This window comes from Triticum dicoccoides, chromosome 5A (assembly GCF_002162155.2).
Source record: "Triticum dicoccoides isolate Atlit2015 ecotype Zavitan chromosome 5A, WEW_v2.0, whole genome shotgun sequence".
Lineage (NCBI taxonomy): Eukaryota > Viridiplantae > Streptophyta > Magnoliopsida > Poales > Poaceae > Triticum > Triticum dicoccoides.
The window spans coordinates 118704177-118720784 of record NC_041388.1 but is presented as its reverse complement, the minus strand read 5'-3'; the positions used below and the strand labels follow the sequence as shown (position 1 = coordinate 118720784).

General features: G+C 44.1%; 1 protein-coding gene across 1 annotated transcript; it reads right to left on the bottom strand.

The window, feature by feature from the left end:
• Positions 1–6: 6 nt before the first annotated feature.
• Positions 7–2974, bottom strand: LOC119297073. The gene is made up of 3 exons (XM_037575016.1): positions 2623–2974; positions 583–1184; positions 7–405 (listed from the first exon to the last, which is right to left on the bottom strand). The coding sequence occupies exons 1-2, from the start codon at positions 2960–2962 to the stop codon at positions 583–585; spliced, it is 942 nt and encodes a 313-aa protein (XP_037430913.1). The 5' UTR covers positions 2963–2974; the 3' UTR covers positions 7–405.
• Between the last annotated feature and the right edge of the window lie 13634 nt (positions 2975–16608).

Below are 16608 nucleotides of genomic sequence, written 5' to 3'. Positions count from 1 at the left end.
AGGAACTCCATCCCCACAAGCGCCGCCGTGTATTTCATCCACCGCCGACCTCCGCGTGCGTCAATGGCGATCCAAGAAAGAGTGGCCAGAGGTGGGGGACAGCACGACGACGATCTGATTCCTCATTTACTAGCCTGCCCACCACCGACAGCGGAAGTCCCACTTCCCGAGCCACGGATCAGCAGTACAACGCCTTCCCGAGCCACGGCTCAGGAAAGCGCCCGTCACGGCGCCGCCTGCGGGCTCCGTCACCGGCGCGGCATACGACACACCCGCATACCGTATTCCCCTCTCCCGTGTTTTAAAAACGATCGACCACTTCGCTGAATAATTGAACGCTACACATCCCGATGCCTTGGCGAGCCGTTGTGATAAAGTGCTCACCTGTGCTCGCGAGCAGAACAGCTGCGTCCATAAAAAGGCTGGTATCACAAATTCAGCTACTTTCGTGCCCACTTAATTCATATGTATGCACATTTGGAGTTTATCTTTCCTTTTTATCAAATCTAAACCAAGACAAAATGCAGAACCACATCAAAACTCCAACTTCAAAGACTAAAGTGGTAGAATTGCATATCTTACCTATTTCCATGGGGGCTTGGCAGCTACAACTTCTTGGTGAGAAACTGATCTCCTCTTCTTGGTATGCCCTCCCTGAGCCACGGCACTGGAGAAACTGTCTCCTACCTCACTGAGACAACACGCTAATCTTGTATGTAGATACTCATGTAGACTTCGCACAAAAAATGTTGACATGCATATTGCAGCCAAACTGGTGATGGCCATAGCAGCAACTGGACTAATCATCACTCCTACAAGAAACCCTAGCAGGCAAAGCACTAAGCACCAAACAAACACGACCAATGAGGCATCCTCGGTCACTGGACGCTCTAACCAAAACTGCATAATGTGGGAGGACCAGAGATAAAGAAGAAGGCAAGAGACCGCAGCAATCTCAGAGACCAAGATTATCAGCCTTTGGTATTCATAGTAGAAGAGTGCAGCAGTGAAGATGAGAAGTACAACGGACCGGTACACGACTACCACCTCTGCCATATTGCGTTGTTGCCTCTGCCTCTCCTCAATCTCATCCTTACTCAAGTAATTGTAGCTTCTCACTGGGATGGGAACAAGAGGTGGAGTTGTAGATACAACTATGGGGTCACTGGTGGCCACAGGAGGACCTACAAATAACAATGAAATCAATAAAAAGAACAATATAAAGAAACAAGAAGGGAAACAGAGACAGTGCTAAGATAGATATATGAGGGGAGCATGTGAATTTGAAGTAACACAGGCTTCTATTCAAACATGCCATAATAATATATTTTTATTTCATTGCAACCATACACACAATGAAACTACTACAGAGTCGTTACAAACGTTCAATGTGGCATTCTTGTTGTTCTGTTAAAGTCAGACTTAAAAAATAACTGGATTATACTTCATCTCTCTCATAAATCATAACCTTGTCCACTTATGTTACTTGCCTGTCTTTAAGCTCTATCTACCTTGGTCTTCACCAACCATGTAAGCACGGACAAAAGAAAAACATGATTCAAAGATCATTTGCAAGTGTTGTGAAACGGCTTATCTTGTCATTCAGCAAGGCTCGCCCCCAGTAAATCACTAACATATAGAACTTGAACTGAATTATTCATGAACCGTAATGTGAAAGCTCAATTGGAAAGGTTCACCATGATTCGAGTTGCGCTCATATGTGATCAAGTGACATATACAAGAACTTACAGAAAAAGATGCACAAGCAAAAAAAAAAACCTGCATAACATGATTAGACCCTGTCATAAAATTGTACAGTAAAACCTGAATCATATCATCTGACTCTCCATCATCTTTCCATGCTCTAGGTTCATCCCAGAGAGGTTTTTTAGTTCTGTAGAGACTGCGTACGGTTTGCATTTGCAAGCTAATTATTGTTTAGGTCAAAGATGAAGTGCTAAGATAGTTGGTTTTGGTCTAGTAATCTGGAGCTGACAGTCAATCCGTCATGCTGCGTAGTAGCAGAAACAGCATCACACGTGCCACAAGTCGCTTAACAGTTATTTCCAGTGTTTGTATTTGCTTAGCGTTTCCTTTTCAATTTAACTTCGAAGCTATATGACCAGAGTACAACTGAAAAATCCGGATTGCTCATATTTAAGTGACGATTCTGATATACTTGTTGTTCCGAGAAACAGATAAATGAAAATTACAAAATAGAAACTAACTACTATGTTTTACTGATCAAGAAATCACAATGCGCCTGAGTCAAATGGTTATGCAATCTATTTATTCAAAAATTTCTATGTAACTAGTACCATTAACTGCTCTACTTGTTCCCATTATGCAAATCTATATCACCCTTGAATACAATTTGTAAACTACTCATGTAACTGTATCACATTTTCTCCCAATTGCCTTTGTTTACTTCCCCCTTGTTTCAAGCAACATGTTTTTAAAACCCTAACAGCATGTCAAACATCTTAATACATGTTTGCAGGAGACATATGACCTGATTAGACAAGCAGCTGTATGTTCTTACTTGATTCTAAGGCCTAGGTACCAAGTATACATTAACTTGTCAAATAGCAAGAACAATTGCCGAACTTTAGATAAACTCACCAACTTTAAGCATAGGAAGTGCCTTGATCAGGTGACCATGCTTGGCGGAGAAGTCGAGTGGCCGGGGAGGATCCTCGGAAAGCTGCGAGCTTTCTGACTGCGACTGACGGGTCAGGCGACCACGGTGGAGGGGATCTTCATTGCCTGAGAGTGAGGACGGAGAAGCCCGATGACGTTCGACTGAGGATGCCGGGTGCGGACGAGGTCGGCGACCGGCGGAGATGGCCGGCGGGGGTGGAAGGGACCGATCGCCATGGAGGTGCGGGGTGTCCTCAGCAGGGGTGGAGACCAGAAGCGGGGAAGTATTCTTGCGACGTGTAACCGAAGACGAGGATGCCATAGATCGGCGAGTGGCGGCGTGGTATGTCAACGGCGGAGGGGCTGGGTGCAGCGGAGACCCAGCGCGTCCGTGGAGATCTCGGTGGCGAACGATGTCGGGCGATTCTCGCGTCGGCCTACCAAGGACGAAAACGACGGACCGGAGGAGTGGAGGCGGGCGGTGGTGATGGCGGTGGCGGCAGAGGGAGATTGTCCGCGGAAGATATCGGCTTGCAAACCCTCCCCGCCCCAAGGAGTGTCTTTTTCTCTTGGATTTCGAATCGAAAACTAATAGGAGTAGGAACGAAGCCTATTTCTTCGGTGCAACACTCTCCTATCCGTCCACCCGCGGGCACCAATCTCCACAGAGCATGTCGTGGACCCAATACACTTCAACCCTGATTTCTCTTTTTTTCTGGTTAAATAGTTTGTTTGCTAACTCTAACTCTAAGATCTCGTAACTGCTTCATTCTGGAGAGCCACTCATTCCAAATCATCGCTTGTTATATCAGACCTTCCGAACCACTCTCCAATAATTTCCCGACACCCGTGTGTCCACCACTTTTGGAGTTTGTAGCCACCGATAAATCCCTATAGATAATTACCTACACTTGTTGTTCATACATTTCTTTCCCAAATGCTCTTGTTATTACAAGATGCCTCGAAATACTCTTCGATGTTTCGAGAATCCTTTGTGCTTATTGTCCCGCAGTTCCTTTCCGCGCCAATACACCTATGAATAATTCCTCACAGTTATCAGGAATAAGTCATCCCTAGTTGTTCACGTGTTTCACAAAACTCTTTGAAATACTATCTGATCTTCCCTGAATCCTCTGCAACCTATTGCTCTGGAAAGTCTTGCATGCCTGCATTATGGTTACTTCCATATGTCTAGCAATATTCATTAGCATCATTTGTCATCATTGTTTTGGGCCTTTGATTGTGGCAATAAAATTTCATGCAGATGTCGCTCCATGGTGGGTGCAAAGGTAGTCCCTCTCCACCCATTTCGGATCGTAATCAAGAAGAAGATAACTGTTCTGGGGGGATTCAGAAGCAGAAGACCACTCATATTTACCTCATGAGGTCTTCGCTCTAACTTGGCATGCTGATGTTGGTAATATCATGCATATGGTGCCTTGCATTGCTTACTGTATACATCAAAGATGTCATCTGCTTAGTTTAGACATGCTTTGTGTCAATGCCATCTGTTTAGTTTCTTTATCATATATGTGAATCATGCAATGCCATATTGTTTAGCCATGCATCATATATGTGAATTTTGCAATGCCGTCCTAGTTAGCCAGTCATCTTATATGTGAATTATATCATGCCATTATTTTTTTTATTACGTATTAAATTTGTCAACAATTTTAGTACATTCAATTACTCTTCCTGTGTATCAGCCATTCGGCACGGTCATGGAAAAATCTGGAGTGAAAATAAGGTCTTCAGAGCAGACAATGCTATCTGACGAAGCGCATATCTTGCTGGTTACAGATAGCTGCTCAGAGGAGGATTCAGAGACAAATGATCAGTCCTATTCCCCCCCCCCTCCCGAGGTGCATGCTCTAACTTGGCAGGGTTATGTTGCTCATATCGTGCGTATGATATCTTGCATTGCTATGTCATTTGCTTAGTTTAGACATGATTTGTGTGAATGCCACCTGTTTAGTGTCTAATTACCATATATGTGAATTATGCAATGCCATCTTTTTGCAATACATTATATATGTGAATTATGCAATGTTATCTTGTTGCAAGGCATTATATATGTGAATTATGCAATGCCATGCTGTTTAGCCAAGCGTCATATATGTGAATTATATCATGCCGTCCTTTTTTTGTATTTCTCATTGCTTTTGTCGACAATGTTTGTATATTCAACTGCTCTTCCTATGCATCAGCCATCTGAATTGGTGACGGAGAAATCTGGAGTGAAAACAAGGTCTTCAGAGCAGACAATGCTACCTGGTTGAGCAGATATGTTGCTGATTAGAGATAGTTCTTCAGAGGAGGATTCGGAGGCAGATGACCAGTCCTATTATCCCCCTGAGGTGTATGCTCAAACTTGGCAGGGTTATATTACTCATATCATGCATATTTTGTATTGCAATGCTTAGTTTTTACATCATATACACGATATTGAATGTCATCTCCTTAGTTGACACATCATATATGCGATTGCTCTCTGCTCACTTCCTTAGTATACAAATCATATATTTGAATTATATCATGCCATGATGTTTACATAGACAGCATGTATTTGAATTATGGCATGCCAACCCATTTTCTAAAGACATAATATAGTTACATTATCTCATCATGTTCACATAGTCATCATATTTTGAATTATGTCATTCTATCCGTGAATTATATCATGTCATCATGTTTCCATCGACGGTATGTTTGTGATTTATAGCATGCCAACCACTTTAATAGACACATCGTATAGTTATATCATGTCATCCTGTTTACATAGTCATCATATTTTGAAGTATGTCATTCTATCCTGATTAGTTAGCCATCATACATGCGAAATTGTGTCATGCTATCCTGTTTAATTAGCCATCATATATTTGAAATTATGTCCTGCTATTCTGTTTGGTTAGACAGCATAAATGTGAATTATTTCATGTCTTGTTTTCTTCCCTACTATCAATTGCACCTGTCTATCTTACAATGTCTGTACATTCAATTACTTTTCTTGTTTATTAGCCATTTCAATTGGAGGGGTGATGGCAGTATCTGTGGGAGTAAAAACACGGTTTTCAGAAAAGATCGTGTGTAACACCCATGATGCGGCTATATCTCCCACGTGTCGGAGCACGACTTAGAAGCATAACCGCATTGTAGGCATGTCGCAAGAGGGGTAATCTTTACACATCCCATGTACTGAATAAGAAAGGGATAAAGAGTTGGCTTACAATCGCCACTTCACACAATACATAAATATAGCATTACATCATCCAGAATACAATCAAGGTCCGACTACGAAACCAAAATAAAAGAAGACTACCCCTAATGCAAAAGATCCCCGATCGCCCCGACTGGGCTCCACTACTGATCAACTGGAAAACGAAACAACACAACGAATATGATCTTCTTCGAGCTCCTCCTTGAGCTCGGTTGCGTCACCTGCATGGTATCATCGGCACCTGCAACTGGTTGGAAGTATCTGTGAGCCACGAGGACTCGGCAATCTCACACCCGCGAGATCAAGACTATTTAAGCTTAAAGGTAGGACAGGGTAGTGAGGTGGAGCTGCAGCAAGCACTAGCATATATAGTGGCTAACTTATGCAAATGAGAGCGAGAAGAGAAGCAAAGCATGGTCGTGAACTAGAAGTGATCAAGAAGTGATCCTGAAACTACTTACGTTCAAGCATAACACAAGAGCCGTGTTCACTTTCCGGACTCCGCCGAAAAGAGACCATCACGGCTACACACGCGGTTGATGGATTTTAATTAAGTTAAGTGTCAAGTTTTCTACAACCGAACATTAACAAATTCCCATCTGCCCATAACCGCGGGCACGGCTTTCAAAAGTTCAAAAACCCTGCAGGGGTGTCCCAACTTAGCCCATCACAAGCTCTCACGGTCAACGAAGGATATTCCTTCTCCCAGGAAGACCCGATCAGACTCGGAATCCCGGTTACAAGACATCTCGACAATGGTAAAACAAGACCAGCAAGACCGCCCGATGCGCCGACAAATCCCGATAGGAGCTGCACATATCTCGTTCTCAGGGCACACCGGATAAGCTAAGCGTACATGAGCCTACGTAACCCAAGTTGCCAAGGGATGGCCCTGCAAGGTGCTCTAGTTTGGACCAACACTCAGAGGAGCACTAGCCCATGGGTTTAAATAAAGATGACCCTTGAGTCTGCAGAACCCAAAGGAAAAAGGCTTAGGTGGCAAATGGTAAAACCAAGGTTGGGCCTTGCTGGAGGAGTTTTATTCAAGGCAAACTGTCAAGGGGTTCCCATTATAACCAACCGCGTAAGGAACGCAAAATCAAGGAACATAACACCGGTATGACGGAAACTAGGGCGGCAAGAGTGGAACAAAACATCAGGCATAAGGCCGAGCCTTCTACCCTTTACCAAGCATATAGGTGCATTAAAGTAAACAAGATATAATAATGATATCCCAACAATAATCACATTCCAACAAGGAACAAACTCCATCTTCACCTAACTAACAACGCTATAAGAGGGGCTGAGCAAAGCGGTAACATAGCCAAACAATGGTTTGCTAGGACAAGGTGGGTTAGAGACTTGACATGACAATATGGGAGGCATGATATAGCAAGTGGTAGGTATCGCGACATAGCAATAGAGCGAGCAACTAGCGAGCAAAGATAGAAGTGATTTCGAGGGTATGGTCATCTTGCCTGAGATCCCGCAAGGAAGAAGAATGAGTCCATGAAGAAGACAAACGGACGAAGTCGAACGGATCCTCACAAACGCGACATTATCGGAACTAACCCGAAGAAGCAACACCGGAAAGAAGAAAACAACATAATAGACAACCACCACATAAACATGGCATGATGCACAACCAAGTATGATGCATGTCCTGTTTAATGAGGCATGGCATGGCGATATGCACAAGCAAAACTACAAGTTAAGTGGAGCTCAATATGCAACGAGTTGCATATTGGCGAAACACCACAACAATTATTTAGTTCTATCTTGTTTAGGTACCCAACAATATTAAATGTTGATTAACATGGCAAGAGGTGAAGCATAACAAAACTATACCATCTAAACAATTTAAATGGGGCCGGATATAACCGACAACAAATCCGGTAAATCCCCATATGCATTTAGCAAATTAATGCAAACAACAATTTAAACACTCTTGATGTTGTTATCGTGATGCGGATGACGTTTGCAAGTTTTATGCAATTTGGAAAAGTTGGCAAGAGCATGATATGAAGCATTTGTCATCGTGGCGGAAACGAAAAGGGTGCCACGGCAACGAATCCGAAAATGATGCCATGGCAACACCGTTTCCGGTAACTCGATTGAGATGCCGGTGCAAAAGGAAAAGTGACGGGGGCGTGTCATGCAAGGATGATGGGGTGCTCCCGGATACCGGGTTCCCATGGGTTAGTGGCATGGAAACGAGTGACAATACGGACACGGTGTAGACAAAGGGTGCATCTCATACAACACAAGCATTCGTACTCGGACGCCCATCTCGGCGGTTATACCTTTGTAGTGTGCATTATCGGAGCGGTACGAGTTCGATGTGGTGTAGGGAAAGTAGACGTTCTCGGGATGTTCGTAGTGGAAGTAGTCGTTCTCGCATGCTCTAGGGTCGACGGAAGAGGTTCTCGCGACTCGGCGACGGTAGTTGTACATGTTGGCGGTAGTCGAACTTGACGGTTCCGTTACCCGGTTCTTCGGAGACAGTAGTGGTATACGGTTCTTTCGACCATGGTAGTCGTACACACGTTCGGAGAGGAACTTGGCGTTTCGGTGCGGTGTAGGGGTACATGTCGATGGTCATGTCGTGGTACTCGGCATTTCGTTCAGTACTCGTTCGAGCATCCGTGTGGTCTTTTCGTTGGTGTACTTGGCGATATCTGAGGCGACCTTGATGCATCCGTGCGTAGAGGTACTTGGCGGTTTCGTGTAGTTGGTCTTGCCGGTCTCGGTAACGTAGTTGTACAAGAGCGTCGTCGAACTTGTCGAATCCAAATGCTTGGAGGGCCGCCGGGGTACTTGGCGCTAATCCATGTTCGGTGGTCGAACTTGACGTCAACAGCAACAACAAGTGGAGGTGCATGATGACAGTGGGGCATTGCGGTCATCCACTATGGCGGAAAGGGCATGCAGATCGTGGTGGTACTGCTCGAGGTAGCAGTAGGAGAAGGCCGGGTCGGGTGCTCCTCAGCAGGCAGCGAAACAAACTGCTGCTGCTCGAAGAAGGCGGTGGCGCGCTTGCGGATGAATGGAGGGAGGAAGAGGCGCGGGCGCGAGGTGGCGAAGCAGCAGCTGCAGGGGTATAGCAAGGTCGGCGCTGCGGCGCAGCTCGATGGCGGCAAGGTGGCAGGGGGAACCGGGCAGGAGGAAGGAGAGGCCGGCGGCTGCGGTACAAGAAGCAACCGAGGCGCGGCTTCGGGCCATGGCGATGGCGAGGCGGCGGCGAACTTGGAGGCGGGGCGGCGTCGGGCGCGTAGGTGGCTGTGGCCGGGCGGCATTCCCATGGGAACGGACGAGGCGCGAGCGAGGAGACAAGGATGGCGCTCCTGCTCAGGGCCCTGGGCGCGCGAGGCTGCAGCAGAGGATGGAGGAAGAGCGATGGTTGCCAGGGAGAGATGGGGATCGGCTGAAGGAGTCTGGCGGCGCTGGGAGATCGAAGAGAGAGGAGGTGGGATCCAGCACGGCCTCCTGGCTCGATGCGTGGGGCGTGCGTGTGGCGACGGCGTGGGAGGACGAGAGGGAGTGGATGAGATGGGATTGAGCATCCCCTTGGGCCGGCTAGGTTTAGGCGACGGACGGCTGGGCCTTGGCCTTGGGCCGCACTAGTCGTTGGGAGGCCCAGGTGGGCTGGCTCTCCTCTCTCCATCCTTTTCCTTTTTAAAACAAAACAGAGAAAGAGAAGGAAAAGAAAGAGAAGGTAGGGGCGGAATCTGGGCACGAGGACAATTTTCCCGGACTCATAAAAATATGAGGAATTTAAATAAAATGGTGAAAGGAATTTTAGAGAGAAATAAAGTTCACACAAAGGAACATGTTTGAATTTAATTCAAGCTTGCATGAATTTATAACCTAACCAAACTGTATCCAAATGGGCTTAAATTTTATTAGATGACCCTACATAATAAATATGATTTATGGGCAGAAGATGAAAATTTATTTGAGCATTTCTATTTGCAACTCAAATAAATAGAGAAAAGGGAAATAAAGAAGTGGCATAGGGATTTGAAACTTGGGTGAAACCAAGTTGGAAGTGAGCATGGGGTTGATGGAAAGATCAAGAGAAGAAAAGAAGTTGCAATGCACATGAGCAACTAAATTAAACAAACACAACAATGGTATGGAGAAGATGCATGATGCAATGCAAATGATGCAATGATGAATGCAACAGACAAAAAAAATCACATAATGAAACTCGGAAAACATGGAACGCGTCTGAAGCTCCGGTCTTGGGGCGTCACATTGTGCTACGTGTCGATGGAGATAGAACCACGGTTGTACTTGCCCAAGAACCAGCACCACCACACATAACCCAGACTCACGCAGATTGTACCCCTACCCAGTTGGATAGAGAACCAGCTACACCCCTTCTAACCCCAACCCCAGCAGATAGTAACCCAGTTCCCGTTGACACAGCACTGTCTCCACCACAGAGCACCCAAACACGAGCAGTTTGTAAGGCAACTGCAGTGCCCAAAGCACGAGAACCACCACTCCGAACCCCAAGTCAACGCTTAAAGCAGAAGAAGAATTGTTCTCAGGTCAGGTTCGGTGGCTATGGTTCATACTACTTTGCTCTTGCATCACTGTATTTACTCATACCAACTAATTTCAAATTTGAAGGATGCAATTGAAACTCCAATGGCGCAACATGTATGTTTTAAACCTGTTTCTTTAACGTGTTTGCTGTTGTAACTTGCTCTATGTTGATTTCAGTTTCAATTGAATAAATAGTTATGTTCTGATGCCATGCACATTACAAGTGTTGTTATTGCTGTGTAGTTTCCCACACTTATATTCTTTCTATGCTGCTTTGTCTTAAATAGATATGATTCGAACTATATCTATTTTGATTTGGCAACATAAACTAGAATGATATAGACCATACAGTGACCATACTACATAGAATATGTTTGTTTCATGCTGTTATCCTGTCCACCTTACTACTGAACTGGTTTACCAAAATGAGTTTCATATGCTACATCGTAGACCTGTGATGTGTTTGTTTGTTTCTCCTTTAGAACGCGAATAAAATATTGGAGAAGAGTACCCCATTATGCAATGGTAAAGGAAGTAATGCAGATCAGGTTCAAGATAGTGAGACATCCCTGTTGTTCTCCAAGAAAGCTGATAAAAACTATATTGAAGACACTAAGACAATCCCAAAGTCCTCTCTTGATGTAGTGTTCGAGTTACTGGCTACTACTGCTGGCACCAGCTCTTCGAACTCACTGCCTGAATCAGTTCGGCTTCTTGAGTCTCAACTTCAAGTTGAAAGACATTGATCAGATGTTATGTGACAGGAAGCCGAAGGACTGAGGAAGTCCCTGCAGAATTCAGATGCATACTTTCTGGTGCAACAGCAAGTGCTGGAGGATTTAAGCGCCAAACAAGAGAAAGTTAATAAGCTTGCTAAGCATCTTGCCAGCATTATGGGTACCCAGGATATTGTTTCTTGAGCTCTTCTGAAGTGATTTCAGTTCTGGACTTGTTTTGCTGCGGCGTTTATATGCTGCTTTGTTCCCTACATTTGCACTTGTGGCGAACTTTGATGCCCAGTGGATGTAATATGTGTAATAGCCATGATAGCCTAGCGTAAGTTGCTTGCTTATTTATTTCCATTGTCTTGTTTATTTGTTTTCTTGTAGTCAGCGTAGTTCTTTTTCCATGGTTTGCTAGTGGCTGCAATAACCTATTTTTTAAAACTAGGCCACATTAACAATGGGCTACATATTTACTGTACTTAACATGGGCCTCCTACGGGCCATAGAAACAATGGGACTTCTACGGGGCATAGACACAATGGGCCTTCTACGGGCCATATCATCAATGGGCCTTCTACGGGCCGTATGATCGGTTGACCAAACATGGGCCAATAACATACCACATTATGGCCATAAATGGGCTAGAGTTGAAATCGTCCGTTCATGGGCCGACCATAATGGCCCGTCGTTAATAGGCCGTATTTGATGACGCTATGAAAACGGCCCAATGTATTAACGGGCCATAAACGGGCCGACTGTAACCACGGGCTGTATTTGGCCCACAAGCAGAAAATGACAGTAATGGGCCGAAAGTAAATGAATGCTGGAAATGAGCCCAAGAATAAATGGGCCCTGAGAAGGCCGAATGATAACATGGGCTCGAAACGGCCCAACGGAATAATGGGCCGTTAATGGGTATAAAGTGATACACTGTTCATTACGGGCCAGTTTTACCACGGGCCGTTAATGGGCCGAGAGTTACTAAGGGCCTCATATGGGCCAAAAGACGTCATGGGCCATACATGGGCCGGAAGTTAAAACGGACTGGAATTATATTGGACGGCCCTGGTGACGTTACTAGGCCTAATTCGGATAGGCCATAAACGGGCCCTGGGTTAGCGGGCTGTAAATGGGCTATATGCGAACAGGCCGTTGTGGGCCGGCCCGCCACCTTTTGACCAAGTCAAATGGGCCGGCCTTTTCACAGGAATGGGCCTCTGTTGGGCCATGCCACGTGTCGACGTATCATAGGCGCTTTGGGTCCAATGAGTGGATGACATCTGTCCCAACGATGAGCCGACACATGTTTCCTCTAGCCAATGATGATTTTACACGTGGAAAATCCCCATTGGTCGGGGCTGTTAACGGGTTATCGGATCCAAAACCGGACCCGATAGCTTAACGGCGTTTCGTTACGGTGGATGCCACGTGTTGGTCACCCTTGACGAAAGCACTTCTGTGACGCGCGATTTATCATCATGGAAGTGGACACTTCCGTGATGATAATTTTGGTAATGTCATGGAACACTTCTACGACAGCACAGGTATGACTATCTTGATTCTGTCATAAATTTGTCATGGATGTACATGCATGACAAAAAACGTGACCTACTGTGACAAACACGTATCATCACGGAAGTGTATTTTTTGTAGTGATAGTGCATATATAATATCATAGAGTAGTACTAGCTCCCTCTGTAAACTAATATAAGAACGTTTAGATTACTAAATAGTGACCTAAACGCTCTTATATTAGTTTACGGAGGGAGTATATATCATAGATGACCGTATTTATGAATTGAGCCCTATAAGGTTGGTTGTAATGGGGAGTATTATATATATACTAGTAGTATCATGCATGCATATATATGATAGTGTAGCTAGGATACTACTTCCATAATGCATAGTATCATAAGTTAACATCTTAGGTTGCCTTACTAATTGTCATGCATCACAAAAAGTAGTAGTACAACATTTAATATGACACGGTATCATGATATGATACTACATCCTCTCTTGTGTGCCACATCATCCAGAAAGTCTAGTTGGCATGCATGATACCGCTTATGATAATACCATTGCAACCAGCCTAAACCGGAAAGGAGGGAGTATGAGACTAGCCACAATGGAGAGTAGTATACTAGTAACATACACATATCCTTAGACTATATATGTTACTACCTTCATAGTGGGTAGTAACATAAGTGTCTGTCATGCAAAGCTTCATTTCTTAGGTTACAGACTCATATTGCATTGGGACATGTGATGCTACAGTAACTAGCTAAGTTGCTGAAACTATCTCTCTCCTCATTAACTTATTGCCAGATAAGCAAGTTTGCTGAGTTGGAGTCGGTGTTACTGCTGAAGTTACTCCCACTGTGGCTAGTCTGATACTAGCTAGTCGTCTATGATATACTAGCTATCTCACTAACAACATGCATGGTTAATAATACAGCCAAGGGTCGGCTATAAGAAGTTGCCATGTCATATATAATCAACCTCTTAGCGGGCCCATAAGAGTACAATAATAAGTTTAATATGCATACTAGTTTATCAATAGTTGGCCCACCTTAAACCCTCACAAAGTGTCTTGGGTCTCGTGTTGCAGCTGGCTCTACTAACCAAGAGCCTGCTTCTCTTCTCTTTCCTCCAACTAATAAGCACATATATATTATTCTATTCCTTATAGCCAGACTACCCATAGTGGGAGTAAAATAGGTAGTAACATCACACATATCTAGATAAAAAAGATGATGTGGCAAGCAATAAATGAAAAAATGGAGGAAAGTGGATATGTGTGATGTTACTACCTATGTTACTCCCACTGTGGGTATAGTCTTACTATAGTATGAGACTACACAATGGGATTAACATAGGTAGTAACATCACACATATCTAGATAAATTAAGTAGATGATGTGGCAAGCAATAAATGAAGAAAGAGAGGAAAGTAGTAACATAGCTAGTTACTAGTAGTATGAGTAACATCACATGTACATATCAAGGCAAGATGTGTCTATAGTCTAATAAATGAAGTGTTGCATGTTACCACACATATATGTTACTCCCCACTATAAAGGTAGTAACATAGACTAGTAACACATGGGCATGTTACTAGTCTATGTTACTACCCATTGTGGCTAGTCCGAGTAACATCACACATCTCAAGGCAAGATGAGTCTATAGCCTAATAAATGAAGTGCTGCATGTTACTACACATATGTTACTCCCCACTATATAGGTAGTAACATAGACTAGTAACATTCTGTGTTACTACCCATTGTCGCTAGTCTTATGTCACTATATTGTGTACTTACTCGCTCTAATGCATAGTATCATAGAGTAGCTAGTATCATATGTAGTACTTTATTTATATTGTCATGCATGACACATAGTAGCATAACATTTATTATGATACGGTTTCATGATATGATACTTAACCCTCTCTTTCTTCATTTAATTAATTCTATGACAACTCATCAAAATTGCCTAGTTGGCATGCGTGATACTAGCTATGATACGCCCTTGCTATCAACCTAGCAAAGGTGTACATACCATTTGTGCGTCGCATTGTGAGTTTTCATCCGTTTGTTCGAGAAGCGGGGAGAAGTTTCAAACATTTCGGCCGTGAGGTGCGGCCACTGGCGTAGGCCTAGTTGGTATTTTAATTATAGAAAATTCAGATGGAGTTCGGACATCATCAAAATCGATGTGTGCCTGTGGCGTGCTCTCACGACCCCGTGGAAAAAAATTGGTAAAGTTTGGCACAAGTTTTGATGACCGCTCCTTCCAAACCGGAGCATCTCACATGAAGGATCATGGTTTTCCAAAAGGAGACGTGTCAATTCAAACTCCTGTGGTCGGTGACTTCATCGTTTGGCCTCATAAAAATGTCCACGGTACGCAATCACCATTATACCACGAGTTTGATTTTCTGGCGCATTTCAGGTATCGTTAGCTATATTTAAGACATTTTTGAGATTAACGTGCATTTTGTGCATAAAAATAAAATTACAACCGAAACTGCATGTGCCGTCAAAAAGGATGAGGATCGTCGTTCAATCTGGGAGCATCCAACGGTGCAGACGTATGATCCGTGGGGTTTGGGTTCTGGCCAATTAGAAAGCACGACTCAGATCATGGACAAGGTTTGGTCGGCACACGGCTTTCATCAACGAACCGTGTGCTATTAGCAAACTAGATTGCATACCCCTATGATATAATAATAATAATAACAAAAAACGGTTCATATTCATTGCCTGAGCTGACAGCATATCAATGTCAACATATTAACGGTTCTTACATCAACAGAAACCGGGCATAACTCACAAATTTAGTACATGCGATAGTTCTAAATTGAATGAATTAAGGTGCAGGGTAGGCATAAAGACTAGTCTTACGGCTTAATTCCCATGTACATGGGGGAACTGGGATCATTAAGTTGACCCCGAATGAACTTGGGGTTTTTGATGATTTTACGCTTCTCTGTTGCACTGGTGCGTGATCCCTTGGCTGGCAACTCATCAAATTCATCGTACTCGTCCTGATCGGCAACATCGTCGACACCCAACACCCTTATATTCCCATGCATCGCTAAATGGCCGTTCTTATGCAAGGGGTCTTCCACAAAAAAATCTGGGTAGCATCGCTGGCAAGAATGAATGGGTTCGCATGATATGCCATTGTTGTCCTGTTAACACAGGTCTTACTGTACTCATCAATCCTTACCTGACCAAGAGGGATCCATGCACACCTGAATAATGCCACCTTAACTTTCGCATAGTCAAGCTCACAAATCTCTTTGATGGTTCCATAGTATACCCTTTTATCAACTTCACTTACAGTCATGCATTCTATTCGAATAGAGCCCATCTGATACGAGGTCTTCTTATCACATTCCTTAGTGTAGAACGTGTATCCATTTATGTATATGCTTGGTACGTCAACACCGTAGGTGATGGCTTTTGTGCCAACCACGTAGCAATGTCATAGATGGATCCTTGTGCCAAACGATTCTTCAACCATTCGACGTACTTCTTAGTGTTCTCCTTCATCTCCACTTCTGATGAAGGAACCATTGGTAAGAAGCTTTGGAGTATCTCTGCCAAGTGTTCTTCGGCATAAGCGATGAGAACTGGGCTGTTAAGAAGTACTGTCAAATGGGCTTTCTCTGCCAATTCTCCGGGTGCAGCCATTTGTGTGCCAGCAAGGACCGGCTTACCTTTCAGCCTTCCCTCGTGGCGAGAAAGGGGCAAACCTATAGGTCTTTGTTTCATGTATTCAGTGCAAAACTCAACCACCTCCTCCGTGGTATAACCTTGTAGGATGCTTGCCTCTGGATGGTTTCGGTTCCGACAAAAGCGCTTCAATATTCCCATGAACCGCTCGAAGGGATACATGTTGCGAAGAAACACAGGAGCACAATACTTTATCTCGTCAACAAGGTGCACAGTGAGATGGACCATGACATCAA

Bases quoted from the DNA above. Each gene is read 5' to 3' on its own strand.
- LOC119297073 (XM_037575016.1), bottom strand. From the start codon at position 2,962: ATGGCATCCTCGTCTTCGGTTACACGTCGCAAGAATACTTCCCCGCTT. The intron at 1,185-2,622 runs GTGAGTTTATCT...TGTTATTTGTAG, and splicing joins ACTTCCTATGCTTAAAGTTG to GTCCTCCTGTGGCCACCAGT.